Source organism: Pseudorca crassidens, chromosome 9, assembly GCF_039906515.1.
Source record: "Pseudorca crassidens isolate mPseCra1 chromosome 9, mPseCra1.hap1, whole genome shotgun sequence".
Taxonomy (NCBI): domain Eukaryota; kingdom Metazoa; phylum Chordata; class Mammalia; order Artiodactyla; family Delphinidae; genus Pseudorca; species Pseudorca crassidens.
In genome coordinates this window covers 91,475,439-91,492,027 of record NC_090304.1, presented here as the reverse complement: position 1 = coordinate 91,492,027, position 16,589 = coordinate 91,475,439, and the positions used below count along the sequence as shown (strand labels likewise).

Below are 16,589 nucleotides of genomic sequence, written 5' to 3'. Positions count from 1 at the left end.
TCCATTTATATAATATTCTTGAGATGACACAATTATAAAGATAGAGAAGGGATTTATTGGTTGCCAGGGGTTAAGGGTTAGAGGGGAGAAAGGATTGCGGCTATAAAGGAACAGTACAAGGGAGCCCTGTGATGATGATTGTGTAGCTTGATGTGGTGGTAGTGGTGGTTACACAAAGCTACACATATGATAAAATTATAGAGAAACATACACACACATGCAAATGAGTATATGTAAAACTGGAGAAAGCTGAATAAGCACCAAAGTCCATTTTCTAGTATTGATACTGTACTGTATTTATGCAAGATGTTAACATTGGGGGGCATTGAGTGAAGGGTGCACAGAACCTCCCTATAAATTTATTAGCAACTTCCTGTAAATTTATAGTTATTTCAAAATAAAAAGTTTAACAAAATGAAAGACCAAACTACATGCTCTAAGAAATGACTTTGAGTACCACAGAAATTTAAAATAAAAGGATGGCAAAATACATACCATGCAAAAAGTAAGCAAGAAAAAAACTTCAAGAAAAAGAATATTACCAGAGATAAAGAAGGGTATTTTATAATGGTAAAAGGTTCTGTTTGTTAAGAAGACATATGATCTTAAATGTGTATGCATCTAATAACAGGGCAGATAAATAGACAAACCACAATTATAATTGGAGATTGTTATACCCCTCTCTACAAAATTAATGGAACAACTGGACAAAAAAATTGTTATAGGAGATTTTAACAATACTATAAACACATTTATTGAATTTACATTTATAAAACAGTGCACCCTTCTATTCAACATTGCACTAGAGGTTCGAGTCAGGGCAGTAGGCAATAAAAGGAAAGAAAAGCTATAAAGATTGGAAAGAAAGACATACAGCTTTCATTATTCACAGACAACATGATCTTCTACAGAGAAAATTTGAAAGAATCTACAAAAAAGACTCAAAAATTAATTAGATGGCAGGGTCACAGGATCAAGGCCAATATATACAAATCAGTTATATTTTTGTATGCTAGCAAGTAACAGAGACCCCAAATTAAAATACATTTATATTATTAAAATTTTAATTCTCTTTCTTATTAAAAAATATCATTTATAGGGCTTCCCTGGTGGCGCAGTTGTTGAGAGTCCACCTGCCGATGCAGGGGACACGGGTTTGTGACCCGGTCCGGGAAGATCCCACATGTCACGGAGCGGCTGCGCCCGTGAGCCATGGCCGCTGAAGCTGCGCATCCGGAGCCTGTGCTCCGCAATGGGAGAGGCCACAACAGTGAGAGGCCCGTGTACCGCAAAAAAAAAAAAAAAAAAAACCTTTTATAATAGCATCAAAAATGTGAAATACTTAGGGATAAATTTAACCAGCTATGTGTAGAACACTGAAAAGCACTAAACATTATGCAAAGAAATTGAAGAACTAAACAAATGGAGAGATACACTGTTGTCATGGATTGAAAGCTTATCGTTAAGATGTTGATTCTCCTTAAATTGATCTATAGATTTAATGCAATCTCAATAAAAATCTGGTAGTTTTTAAAATAGAAGTTGATGAATTTTCTTAAGTTTATATGGAAATGCAAAGTGCCTAGAAGAGTCAAAACAATTTTAAAACAGAAGAGTAAGGTTGGAAGACTCACACTATCTGATTTCAAGACTTCTGTAATGCACAGTAATTGACACAGTGTATTGGTGTAAGGAGAAATATATTGATTAGTTGGACAGAATAGAATCCAAAAATAGACCAAAACTATATAAAGAACTTCTGCAACTCAATAATAAAGTAATAAACAATGCTATTTTTTAAAAAGTAAAAGATTTGAGTGAATACTCTATTTTAAAAGATATACAATTGACAAGTAAGCTCATGGAAAGATGTTCAACATCACTAGTTTTTAGTGAAATGAAAGTTTAAAACCACATCGAGATATCACAAATCTACTTTGTGGTGACAAATCTACTAGAATGGTTAAAATTTAAAGAGATTGACAATATCAAGTGCTGGCAATCATGGGGAGGAACTGAAACTCTCAGACATTGCAGGTGGAATGCAAAACAACACAGCCACTTTGGAAAACAGTTTGGCAGTTTCTTATAAAGTTAAACATAGACTTATACAACACAGCAATCCCTCACCTAAGTATTTATCCAACAGAATTGAAAACGTATGCAAATGTTTATAGTGACTTTATTCATAATTGTTCCAATTTGGAAACAACCCACATCACATGTCCAACAACTGGTAAATAAGTAAACAAATTGCAGTACATTTGTACAATAGAATACTACTACTGACATATGCAGCAACACAACACTGATAGCTCTCAAAGGCATTATTCTAAGTGAAAGAAGCCAAAAACAAAGAATAAAATACAATATGATTCCATTTATATGACATTCTAGAAAGGCAAAACTATAGGGAGAAAAAAGAAAATCTGTGGTTGCCAGAGACTGGGGCTGGGGGAAGGGACTGGCTTAAAACAGATGAATTTCAGGGACTTCCCTGGTGGTACAGGGGTAAAGAATTCCCCTTACAATGCAGGGGATGCAGGTTTGGTCCCTGGTCAGGGAACTAAAATCCCACATGCCGCGGGATAACTAAGACTGTGCACCACAACTACAGAGCCCAGGAGCCCTGGAGCCCACGCACCACTACTAGAGAAGAGAAAACCCACATGCCACAACTAGAGAGAAGCCCACACACTGCAACAAAAGGTCCTGCATGCCTCCATGAAGATCCCGCATGCCACAACTAAGACCTGATGCAGCCAAAAATAAATAAAGTAAATAATAAATGAATCTTAAAAAAATGATGAGTTTCAGTCTATATAATTGTTACCTCAAATTTTAAAATGCATCAAAATTTCATAGGATACAGTTAAATTAGTGCTTGGGGGAAAATTATAACTTTAAATGCTAAAATTATAAAAAAAAAAAAAGGTTTAAAATAAATGATATAACTTTCCACTTTAAGAAACAAGATAAAGAAGAACAAATTAAGTACACAGTAAGTAGAAGAAAGGAAATAAAGATAAGAGTAGATATCAGTAAAATAGAAAACAATAAGGAAAATTCAAAACCAATATTTGGTTCTTTAAAGAAATAAATTAAATTGATAAACATTTGGCAATATTGGTCAAGGGAAAATAAGAGAAAACACAAATTACCAACATGAGGAATGAAAAAGGCAGTATCACTGGAGATCCTTTGGACATTAAAAGAATTAAAAGAGAATATTATGAACAAATAAATTTGTAACTTTGATGAAACAGACAAATTCCTTGAAAAATACAAATTACCAAAACGGACACAAGAAGAAATAGAAAATTTGAATATTCCTATATATGTTAATGAAATTGAATTTATATTTAAATACCTTCCCACAAAGAAAACTCCAGTCCCAGGCAGTTTTACTGGTGAATTTTATCAAACATTAGGGAAGAAAATTATCCATGTTACACAATTCCTTCAGGAAATTGAGGAGGGAACACTTTTCAACTAGTTTTATAAAGCCAGCATAACCCTGACGCCAAAACCAGACAAATACATTACAAAAAATAAAACTATAGCCCAATACTCCTCATTAACATAGATGCAATCTACAATAAGTAGGAATTCAAATCCAGAAATATATAAAAAGGATAATATATCTAGATCAAGTGGGGTTTATTCTAGGAATAAACATTTGAAAATCAATCAAAAATAATTTACCATATTAACTGCATAAAACAGAAAAATCATATGATCATTCAAATTGATTGAGAAAAAATTTGATGTAATTTAGTGTCATTCATGATTTTTAAAATATCTCTCAGCACAGAAAATAGGAGAGGACTTTTTCAACCTGATAAAGATCATCTATGAAAAATCTATAGCTAACGTCACACTTAATGGTGAAAGATTTTTCTGTAAGAATGGAAACAAATAAAAATGTCTGCTCTCATCACTTCCATTAACACTGTAGTAGAGGTCTTAGGCAATGCAATAAGACAAGAATAAAGGGTGCACAGATTAAAAAAGAAAGAAGTAAAACTATTTGCAGATGAAATGATTGTGTATGTAGAAAATACTAATCTGAAAAACTACTAGAATTAGTAAGTGAATTTTGCAAGGTCACAGGACACAAAGTCAACATACAAAATGAATCCTATTTCTTTATAATGACAACAAATAACTAGAACATTTAAAATTTTAAGTAATATTTATAGCTACATCAAAAATACTTTGGGATAACTTTAATGGAAATATGTATAGAACTTCTACATTTAAAATTATAAAACACTGCTGAAGACCCAAAGAAATGGAGAGACATACCATATTCAAAGACTGGAAAACTCAGTATTGGTAAATGTCAACTCTCCCCTAAATTTCTCTGTGGGTCCTACACCATTCCAAGCAAATTCCCAGCAGGTTTTTTTTTTTTTAATGAAGTGTGACAAACTGAATATAAAATTTATGTAGAAGTACAAAGGTTCTAAAAAGCCAAACTATCTTAAAAATGAAGAACAAAGTTCAAGGACTTACACTATCTGATTTCAAGATATCAGATAGTCTGACACTTATAAGTTAACTTAATTTTCAGCCAAGACATCACAGCAATTCAATGGGGAAAGGGAAGACTTTTCAAAAAATGGTGATGGAACAAATCCTTTCTAAATGCAAAAACAAAACTCAAAACAACAGCAAAAAACTTTGAACTATGCCTCACACCATTACAAAAATTAGTTCTCAAGATCACAGAACTAAATCTAAGGAGCTAAAAACTATAAATCTTCTGAAAGAAAATATAGGAAAATATTTGGGTAAACTTGTAGTAGCAAAGATTTCTTTTAGACAGTACCCAGAAAGCACTAACCATAAATAAAGAACTGGTAAAAAATGGACTTCATTAAATTTAAAAATTTCTGTCCATCATAAGACCCATTAGGAAAATGAGTAGGCAAGCCACAGACTGAGAATAAACATTTGCAATACATAGATGACAAAGGACTTGTGTCCAGAATATATAAGCAATCCCTATTAATCTATAATAAAAGTACAACCAACACAATAAAAAATAGGAAAAGACTTAAACGGGTACTTCACAAAGAAAGATATATAAGTGGCCAATAAACACATAAAAAAAGAGCCCCTAATTATTAGCCATGGGAAGTATCAAGAAAAACTACAATGAAATATCCCTACACACTTACCAGAATGGCTAAAATTAAAAAGACTGATAACACCTAATGTTGGTGAAGATGTGGGGAAATGGGAACTTTCATAGCTGATGGGCGGGAGTATACAGCGTACAACCACTTTGTAAATCAGTCTGGCAGTTTCTCATTAAATGTACATATATCTTATGAGAATTGGCAGTTATTCCACTTCTAGGTTTTACTGAAGAGAAATAAAAACATATGTACACCAAAATACTTGTACAGAAATGTTCACAGCAGCTTTATTCATAATACACTAAAACTGGAAACAACCCATATGCCTATCAACAGGAGAATGGATAAACAAATCATGGTATAGCCATAACCAAATACTACTCATCAATAAAAAAGAAAAACTACTGATATGCACAACAACATGAATGGAGCTCAAAAACATGCTGAGTGAAAAATCCAGGCACAGTAGGGTACATACAGTAAATTTTCATTCTTAAGAAGTTCTAGAACTGGCAAAAATAATCTATGATGAAAGAAATCAGAACAGTGGTTGTCCTTGTGGATGGAGGGGATGATGATTGACTGGGAAGGAAATGGGGGATCTTTCTGGGGTGATGGAAATGTTTGATATATTGATAGGGATACGGATTATGTGGGTGCATGCAATTATCAAAACTCATACTGTGCATTTCAATATCTGTATATTATACCTCAATTGGAAAAAAAATTTTGAGAAGTAAATTGAAAAACAGTTATTAAACTACTTTAACAAACAAGCTCAGTAAAGTCTGCTTTTAAAAGAAATCAAAAGAAATTTGGGATCTATTGATACTGAAGACTTTGTAATTAAGAAAAAGGAGAAAGAAGAAGCAGAGATAATTATACGGGCCATCACTGAGGGCTTCCTAAGACCTCTGCTAACTGCTTTACATGCACTTTCTCATTTAATACCCACAACAACCCATTTTTCAGACACAGTAGGAAAGATATGCTTTAATAAACAAATCTTCCCACTACCCTTAGCAAATACCTTAGGTATAAATTCCCTTAAAAACTCAGGATAGCAAGGCATTTTTTTCCCCTTTTAAAATTTCAGGCAGTAAGTTGTAGAAGTTGTTTCATAAACCTGCTACTATCACTAAGAAATGTGAACCATAGAAAATAATACCTATTACCAATTTTGGTTTCAGCAATGCTCATAAAATATGTTCTGTGACCTATGACCACAATTCTTAAAACATCTTATTTCTGTGAAATTCCTATTTCTAGGAATATTTTCTAGATATAGAAATTCCTATTTCTATATCTGCCCTCACAATGCAAGTCGGGGGCTAGAAAGCATGATTTGCCTAATAAATATTTACCCCAGGCTCACTGCTGAGTCTAGCACAACTTCTCTATCAGCTCAACGAGAGTCTCAAGAATAAAACTTCTCCTAGACCCCTGCATAAACAGCAGGTAGTTTTACAAAAGAATGATGGGACTAAGAGATGGTAAGATGGTCCTTACCACATCCAACACAGCGCGGACAAACACATCCAGGTATACTGTGGTGGCCTGGGTCCAGTTGTGAACTGGCCTCACTTCCTTGCGATATTTTTGTAATAGCTGCTTGGTGAGATGATGCAGAGCAGAGCTCCTGGGATGAGGGGTATCTATGGCCAGGATTCCTGAAAAAGAAAACTATCATCGTTTTCACCGTTTATGAAAATAAAAGGAACTTAGCATCTTTAGGACACTTCAGACTGCTCAGGACTCAGTGGCTCCTAGCAGCATATAGTTTTCAGCTCATCCGAACTGCTTAAGTTCACAGCCAACTAGCGGGCTTATTGGCAGACACTTGTTTAAAGTAAGCTGATGACATAGAAAATAAACTTATGGTTACCAAACTGGAAAGAGGGGGAAGGGATAAATTAGGAATTTGGGATTAACAGATACACACTACTGTATATAAAATAAACAACAAGGACCTACTGCATAGAACAGAGAACTATATTCAATATCTTATAATAACCTACAATGAAAAAGAATCTGAAAAAAAATATGTGTGTGTGTGTGTGTGTCTATAACTGAATCACTTTGCTGTACACCTGAAACATTGTAAATGAACTATACTTCAATTAAAAAGCAAAAAAAAAAAAAAAAAAAAGCAAAGTAAGCTGACGGTCTAAGTGCCCAATGGAGAAATCTCATTGTAAAGATAAATAAATCAACCCCATTTCTGAGGATGCATACTTTCACTTACAGTTCCATTTTTACAACAATCTTGCATATTGGAGACAACATCCTTTCTTTTTTCCGTATCACCCCCTCCCAGTACATAGGAGAAAACTTCCTATGCACTTAGCCAACATTTAACTTCCTCTTTGGATTTTTCTTTTGATTTTCTGTTCGTAATTCAAAATCACATAGAAAGCCCAAAGCAGAAACATGGACAAACCAGTTGAACACAAAGATTTGTGTGGATTTCTGAGTAATGGGATTAGTGAGATTCCAATTCATATTTTACTCCTCAAAAATCTGTTCTCTCACTCTGCCTTAAAATGCACTTGTCAGAAAATGAGATCTTCATTTTGGGAAAATTCTCTGTGGCTCCAGGGAACAGCCATTTCCTATGACCCAGGAACCTTGATTTGTAGAGGAGCCGTGATTGGTGTTGAGGCCGGGAAAGCCAGGGGAAAGCAAGCAGGAGAAATGAGCACCAGCAATTGGAAGTGACAAATCTGTGAAGGCTTTCTCAGAATCGCAAAAAGATATTTTGTTCACCAGCTTTGCCGGCCCCTGGGGGATTCAAAGCTTCGCTAAGTCATTGGACTGAAGCAAATTGCACACCTCCCGCCAACAGCGCCTGAGTGAAATCTATCTGTAGTGTCCTGCGTGTGAATTCACCTCGGCTCTCAGCGGTTTTGATGGTTATTTTGATGAGCTGCTGAAGGTACGCGGGATCCAGCAGGAAACTGTAAATGAGATATCCTCTCCCCGTGCGACAATCCTGTTTATACCCATCTCTTTATGAATGATGCTGTGTCACTTGCCGCCGCAGGCAGCAATTTCTATGTTTATCAATGTCAGTGTGACCAAAATGCTAACAACGGTGCTGGAGGTGCAATTCCAGACTCATTGTGGGCAGTGGAATATTCACTTTCATTATCATCTGAACTGGGAATCTAATTAGCGTTTTAACTCCCTAACTATTCACCCGACAAGACGCCAGAAGTGGCAACAGCGATTCTGGCATGCGGGACTAAGGTGGGTGACTTGCATCAGGCATCATCTTTAGTTTTTGTGAACTGTGATTGTCAAAAAGTGTGCTGTGAATCTCTCTACCTGAGACTGTTTCTTGCTGGCGGACGCTGGGGGTAGGGATTTCTGGAGCCCAAAGCAAAGCTGATCTGGTGCTTTTCCTGAGAACTTCGCTTTGGGCAAGTTCACTCTTACCTCCCTTGGAAGCTCCCAATTCAAGTCCCAGCTGGGGAACCACTGAAATGTGCCTGTTTCAATACAGGAAACCACTTGAGACAGAGTTAAGACATAATTCTGAGAAGTGAATGTGTGCTCCCTATACCCTCTGTTCATGGAGAGTCAAATTTCCCTCTGATACCTTTTCTAGGAAACAATCCATAGGTCCCCTATGGATAAACACATACTTTCTAGAATGTGTCATAGTCTTTGGGTAAAAAGAGAATGTTCTGGAAGCTGGAAATAAGAACAAAAGAGAAGCAGGCAATGATTGGAGAAAAATCAGAAGCAAAGGGAAGTATGCTTAAATAAACTACAGAGGGAAAGAGTTCTTTGTTTAAAATGGGAAGAAATAATAAATTACATTTCTACTATGAGTGCAAATTTGCCTGAGGAGAAAGATCAATTAGAGGAGAGAGATTAAGGATTTAAGTGACCATTAATTAACAGTAAATTATGCCCCTTGAAAGCTAATGTGACATTCACACAAGCACTAAATGACTCACAGTTCAGTGATGTTTCAACAGACACTGATGGAAACTATCAACAGACCCAGGAAAGATTCCTCACTAGCTCTGCCTCCTTGAATGATAATAATCAGCTTCAAATAATTCACTTGTAAATTTCTGGAAAGTAGAATGTGTTAGGAACTGAGCTGTGAAGCACTTTTGGTGAAGAGAGATTTAAAAAAGATAAGAATACAATAGAATTATTCCTTTGTTTTCCTTATTTCAATGAGTTACACACACGCCTATCTTAGAATGTTCTGGGCACTTTGATGAAAAGAGCTCTTTTGCTTTAGTGAGTATACCACCTTTAGGATTATAAGAGAATGATACTGAGACAGACTGGGACCTGGGACCTAGGACCCTTTGCTGCACTGCTTACACCTGGACAAATGTCCCCTTAATAAGCAAAATACAAAGAAACTAAAAGGGACTAAAAATAACTGCGTGCATGTGCAGTTAGGGCAAATTATGGACAACAAGATACAAAAAGACCAAAAAAACCCAACTTCCACTTCTGAAGAGCAGGGAGCAAAAGCAGGGTACTGCACATGCCCCTGCACACAGCACCACCAAGGGGGTGGGCAGACCACCTAAGCCTCCCCTCTGGCTGGACCCCTGGACACACCCCTACCCTCACGCCATTTAAGGAACCAGCTCCTCCCACCTCAGGGAGCGAGCAAGGGAACCTGTTACTTGTTTTTACTCCTCCCTGCTATATAGTAGGAGTCCCAATAGAGCCTTGCCTGAACTTTTGTCTGGCCTCTTATCAATTTCTATTGATTAAGGAAGACCAAGAAACCTGGTTGGTAACAATACATATATCTGAGATGTTACAAGGAAACAGAGGTTTGAGGGCATGGTACTACTGAATACCTAATACTGATTAAATAATTAGCTGTGTGCCAGGCACTGGGCTAAGAGCCCTTTACATGAATTATCTCATTTAACTTCTACAAGAATAGGTACTCTACAGTCCCGTGAAGGGTCACTTACAGGTGAGGGACTCTAGGCCTAGGAAGGTTAGTACCACTGAAGATCACACAGCTTGTAAGTGAGGAGGCCGGAATTTAAACAAGACTGATCTGGATGCAAAGGTCAAGCTCTTACTCTGGCACTACCCTGAACTGGCTCCCTGAGAATACTAGGTGAGTAACCCTTCAAAAGGAAGAGCTGCATGTTGTACATTTTTGGACAGAAACAGCGCATTGTTATTTTCTGTGTTTGTGGGGTTTTTTAAAATATTTATTTATTTGGCTGTGCCGGAGCTTAGTTGCGGCCCTCGGGATCTTTGAGTTTCATCATGTGAACCCTTAGTTGCTGCCTGGGGGATTTGTTGCCTGACCAGGGATCGAACCTGGGTCCCCTGCATTGGGAGCATGGAGTCTTAGCCGCTGGACTGCCATTTGTGTGTTTTCAGGTCAGTGATATGTTACATTTGCATTGCAGCTTACAATTATATAATGCTATCTTATTCGGTCTTCATGAATATACAAAATAAATAGTTAACTTACAGGGAAACAGAGTCTCTAAGAGGTTAATTGACTTGCCCGGGGTCACGTGGCTGGTGAGTAGAGTGGCAGGACCTAGATGGTTCTAATCCAGGCCTCCTACCCTAGCACACTGTCTCCCGGGTGCAGCGGTGAATTGGCGGTTGGTTCAGGGCTTTAATGTTTACAAATCATCTTGATATTAAACCAGTAAAAATTCCAAAGGATGAATTTTTCTGCAACAAATGTTCTCAGTATGATTTATGGTCAAGCACTGATTACGAGACACTATTAAAACGCTTTCTCTGCCACAGTTAGAGCAAAAATCAAGCATAAGGCAAAACATTAGAAAGAGAAATCATGAAGAAGAATTTCTTCTGTTTTCAAACCTTCATTTTTCTATTTTATCTTACTTAGTTTAATGTTCACAATTATTTTCTGCTAAGAAACCCATTTGACATTTAATGAAATTCCTTGTTTTCATTTTTATAATTAAGATATGCTTTTATCCTTTAATTTCAACACCCAGCATTTTTATTCTTCAATGATAAGTGGCTATTTTTCTTCTCTACCCAATAAAAAAATCATTGCCAGCTGCTTGGCTACCAAATTCCTTCCTCATCTCCGTAATTGACTCATTCCACTTTCAGTTATATTTTAAAACATGGAAATTCAGATACGAGCTCTAGGAGAACCCTCAAGAAAGTGGGGTGTTGGGAAACACCAGCATAAACATAAATTTTTGATTTGTGTATATTTTCTAAGAACCAATCGTATCCTATTCAAATGGCTCAATTCAGTAGAGTTAATACTGGCACTATGGAATTTTAGTTTCAGAAATTTAGGGAAAGAAAACATATATATATATATATTAGTTTCTAAAATATTTTTAAGGGGAATTGTACACTCAAAACATGCAAGTTTATAGAGCTCGTCTTTAGAGAAACACTCATCACCTACACAGACTTTGTACGGCTGGATGTAAAGCCCCTAATACCAAAATGACATCCAGGTTTCTGTAGCTATGATGGATCCAAGGAACTCTCTCTCTGGGCTACTAAAAGCCAAGACTACTTTGGATAATAAAAATATACTATTCAGACATAAAAGTAAATCTGAAAGAGAATACCCCAAACTCTCAATGTCAATTGTTGTAAAGAAAGCTTGATTTCTAAGGAAGCAGAAATTTATCAGACAATTATAACATTTCAGAGCATATTTTCAGCCATGTGTAAAGCCCCACTGTGTGACCCTATGTGTATATACATCTATAATTTTAGGAGCAAAGTCGTAACAAATTGTTGGTCTCTGTGTAGCTTCACAGGACTGACATTTTACAGATCGTAAATAAAAACAAACACTTGTGACGAGTTATACAGCACAACGTAGAAAACCACGTCTCTAGCTTCTAGGCGTTAATATTCAAAGCCTAGTAATATCATTAAAGGACTCACCTGAGGCGGCCACCAGGACCAAGGGCCACAGAGGAGCCATTGAACTTGCCAGTGTTCCCCAGGCACTTCCAGAAGATGAGAAACACAAACTTGCCTATTGGATGGAACGCCGCTCAATCTTTCCTAAAAGACCTCCTTTCCATTCCGTTCTTCTCTGTTTGCCAGTTTATGCTGTCCTTGCTGGTGCTATTTTGTAAACACTAAATGGGACCAAAGGCAGTACCAGCACCACACAAATGTTTTGGAATTGATACCATTGCAATACTTCTTAACTTCTCCATTTGGTTCTGCCCCAGGATCAGATCTTGGCCAACATTTCAATTTCCCTGACAGGAGATAGCTAAGTGAATAATGTAATCTAAGAGGAGCCCCTAAGCAGGGGAAATTCCACACTAATGTGATTTCCTTTACAGCCTTTACCTAAGGCAGTCCTCTTGCTGACATTTAGGACACTAATTTCATTAATAATTGAGATCCAAATAGCTGATCTAAATCAGACTTATGCAGTAACATCTTCAGCATTTGACTATGATTATTGGACTCTTGAATTACACTAAGCTAATGGAAACCTGGTATTGTCAAATGAAGAGCAACTGCTAACAGTACAGTGGGAAGAGTGTCTTTTGTTTCTCCTAAGCCCCTTTCATTAAAAGAAACATCGATTTTTGATAAATAGAAATGCTTCTTAAATTCTCACTGCCCACAATTCAGAAAGTAACTACATAAGAGAGAATGCGTCTAGGCTTACTGAAGATGAAAACTACTAAAGTTTAACATCACTCAATAAAAACTGGGTTTTTTTTTTTCACTTTTTGATTGAGCCCCATTCACTTTTCATTATTAAGGAAAAAGATGCATCATTCCACATAACTCTATCTTGCATTGGTAGACCCCTAGATGCTCTAGAGACAAAAATTAAATTTCATACCATTTCCAACATATGCCCGCTTTTTACTATAGATGGAATGTAGAGGAACAGGTTTGAGATAAGTTTTCACACAACAAACTGAGGGAGGGGAAGCATATACCTGATCCCTGTGCTCCTAATCATTTGGTCCCTTTGTTTAGAATCCATGAAGCTCTCTTTTTAATTTTCATCTACCAGTAAAATATAGATGTTGGTGAAAGCAGTTACGAATAAGGAAAGGGAGAAAACTAGGATGAACCCTGTAGTGTTGAGTTGGTTTTGGAAGTATCAGAGTGAACTCTTGGTTTTCGATACATGTAGCTAAATATAGAAATACATACAAATGTAAGCATGTGTGTACATGTGTTCATACATGCATATGTTCCTAGCTCTGTCCACTAGAGCGCCTGAGAGCAGGAACAGCCCAACAAAAATGAGTACACCTAACACCCAGATCTTGGTCTCTAAATAGCATACATACCTACAAGGAAGAAATGGAGAAATGCGTGATGCCAGGGCCAGGGCAGGAAAGTAGAAAAAGAGCCTAGAATGCCTCCTTGTATCACAAAGTAAAGAAGTGCTAAAAGAATCATGGGGACAGGATAAAAGGACAGAGTCAGCTTGAAGGGGCTCCCACTGGCCAAATCTGTGACGATTCAAGCATCAAAATCAATAATGATGGCAAAGATTTATAACTCATGAAGTAGAATAACAATCCATGAGTCCATCCTGATTTAAATAAAGAGATGGATGGGAAGGAGAGAAAACTTTTCCCTTAAATTACAATTGCCAACTAATAAATGTAGAAGAAATAATGGAATCTTTATAGTGATAATTAATTCACAAAAGAAACATCAATGGGTGATAAAAACTAGTTGGCAAAAGTTTGATGAGGAACAGGACATTAACACAAAATACTTACTAAATACAAAGATTTAAAAAAATCTTTCAGGACTTCCCTGGTGGTGCAGTGGTTAAGAATCCGCCTGTCAAGGCAGAGGACACAGGTTCAAACCCTGGTCCAGGAAGATCCCACATGCCGCAGAGCAACTAAGCTCATGTGCCACAACTACTGAGCCCGCACGCCACAATTACTAAAGCCCGCGCGCCTAGAGCCCATGCTTCGCAACAAGAGAAGCCACCACAATGAGAAGCCCGCGCACCGCAACAAAGAGTAGCCCCTGCTCGCTGCAACTAGAGAAGACCCAACGCAGCCCAAAATTAATTAATTAATTAATTATAAAAATATTTCAGTAGAGAAGTCTGGCAGACAACACCTTTATCAAATGATGAAAATTAGCATCACCAGTTATGGGAGTTGTGCACCACGAGATTTGAGAAGATGCAACAGCCCTTCTGTTATCATCCTGCCAAAAATTCATAACTTGAATCTATCCAGTAGGAAACCCCGTATTGTGGGACATTCTACAAAACAGCAGGCATGTAATCTTCAAAAGTGTCAAGGATATGAAAGTTAAAGAAAGACTGAGAAACTGTATCAAACAAAAGGAGATTAAAGAGGCATGACAACTCAGTGCAATGTGTGATTCTGCAGTGGATCCTTTTGTCATAAGAATATTTTGGAGAGAACTGGTGAAACTCAAATGCGGTCTGTGGATTAGATGGCAGTGATATAGCAATGTTGAATTCCTAATTTTGATTGTATTGAGATTATGTAAAATAATGTCCTTGTTTGTAAGAGTAATGCTCTAAGTAATCACAGGTGAAGGGTCATCATGTTGGCAACAAACTCTCACATGGCTGGTGGGGGTGGAGAGTTCTTTCTACTTCCTGTGCTTCCAGTTTTGCTGGGCATTTGAAAATACTTTTACTTTTCCAGAAGAAAAAGTAAAAAAAGAAATATAACCTGGTAGAGGAAATTGGATACAAAGTTATGGAAAGTTTGAGAAATATCCTTGAGATAGGGTAGAAAAATAATTGGGGCTTCATCAAGAGGTAAGATCATGAAGGACTGATCTGGCCATCAAAATCCCATCACTTCCCATCAATGCTTTGAATTGTTGGCTTCTACCTATGAGATGAATTAGGACAGGAGAAAGGCAAGCTGTAGGCAGCAGACCATTTTTTTTTTATGGGCAGGGAGCACAGAAGCTTGCCTTTATGCAAAGCTTTAATTGAGATGGTAATCAACATTATCTTCTTGCCACACATGTTAGTAAGCCATGACTCTAGGTCAAACGTCCTGGGACACGCTTGCCCTCCCTTCTGGCTCACTTTCTCATATACCCATCTGTTACTGGAAGGCCACTGCTAATGACGTGTAATACAGGTACATTACGACCTTCATTAGCTAATTTAACAACAGTCTGGTGATCCTGCCCATTACAGCTCTTTATTGGCTGATGAATTTTGCAAAGACAAGAAAGGTTTGTGTGAGTGACTTGTCTTCAAAGTAGTTTATATACAGATATTTCCTGATCTTCCCTTGATTGCCCTGCTCTGCACGACCAGATGGCTCAGAGCTTTCTTTTCCCAAACTTACTGTCCTGTCTAGGTTTAGTTTATATACTCAGTGCCTTTACATTCGGTGTCTGTCCCTTGCTCAACTTTTAATTTTCCATGAAAACCATCTCTTCTCAACTCCTTAAATTCAATACTGTTTACTCACATTATTTTTTGCAATCCATTAGTCAAAGATTTCATCCCCCTTAGATATTTCTTTAGGAAGAACAGGGTGAACCCTGTTCAGACCCTTGAAACAGGTCAGGGTATTAAAGTAAAGAAAATGGAATTGTCAGGGGATAAGCATTCAGGCTTCTTAAATATCACCTGGGAAAAAAAAGACTTATTAATCTGAAGTTTGAATCTGCCATTCTCTGAGAGCAGTTCAGGCCAGGCCTAACATTAAGAGAGTACCTAGATATATATTTATTTCAGAAGTCCCTTCTCCACATTCCCATGAGCCCTTGCACTTTGTTTTTCCATTATTTCCGAGTAAGATATGACACCTCTTGGACCAGTTTTTTGGAAGAAGCAGGGGGAGAGTGTTTATTATGCAAACATAATAAGGAAGTGTTTATTATGCAAACAGCAACTGAGTTATGTGTCCTTTAAGACTACTAAATAGTTTTTAATTACTGCTATATCAGTAAATCCCATAAATATGCAAATGCAATTAGTTGACAAAATAGGCCTTAAATATCTTTATTCCTCTCCAACAAAGTTCTTTGAAGTTAATCGCTAACTCTCTTTGTTCACTCCCTTGGCAGTAGTGCTAAAATTGACAGGAATTTTGACAGATGTACATATTCAGGGAGAACCAAATTTTCTGAGCACATCTGGTCAGGCTGGAGGAGAAAAGCAGAAATGGACACGCTAGCCAAACTCAAATATTTAATGAGTAGAGTCCCATATGAAATTTATTTTATTTAATGAGTAGAGTCCCATATGAAATTTCTTTTATTCCATAGCAGTGCCTTCTGAAATAAATATCAAGGTAACCACTTGGGTACAACTTCAAGTCCAAAGCTACATTGAACATTTGCTTTTTTTTCTGGCACAGGATTTCATTTTTTAGTAATAATGCACATTTTCTGGTCCCTAAAAATAAACAAAAAAAATATGGTCCGCCGTGACCCCGGCCTTTCGTGGTTATGTGACATTGT

At 37.0% G+C, this 16,589-nt stretch overlaps 1 protein-coding gene across 1 annotated transcript in view; it reads right to left on the bottom strand.

Annotated features, from left to right (window-relative positions):
* HTR3B (5-hydroxytryptamine receptor 3B) overlaps positions 1-15,259 on the bottom strand; it is a 38,197-nt gene extending 22,938 nt beyond the window's left edge. Inside the window, exons 1-3 of the mRNA XM_067751700.1 lie at positions 15,222-15,259; positions 12,057-12,121; positions 6,657-6,817 (exon numbers count right to left, since the gene is read on the bottom strand). Of these exons, the coding sequence (XP_067607801.1) occupies positions 6,657-6,817; positions 12,057-12,121; positions 15,222-15,259 (264 nt within the window). The remainder of the gene's footprint in view (positions 1-6,656; positions 6,818-12,056; positions 12,122-15,221) is intronic.
* Between the last annotated feature and the right edge of the window lie 1,330 nt (positions 15,260-16,589).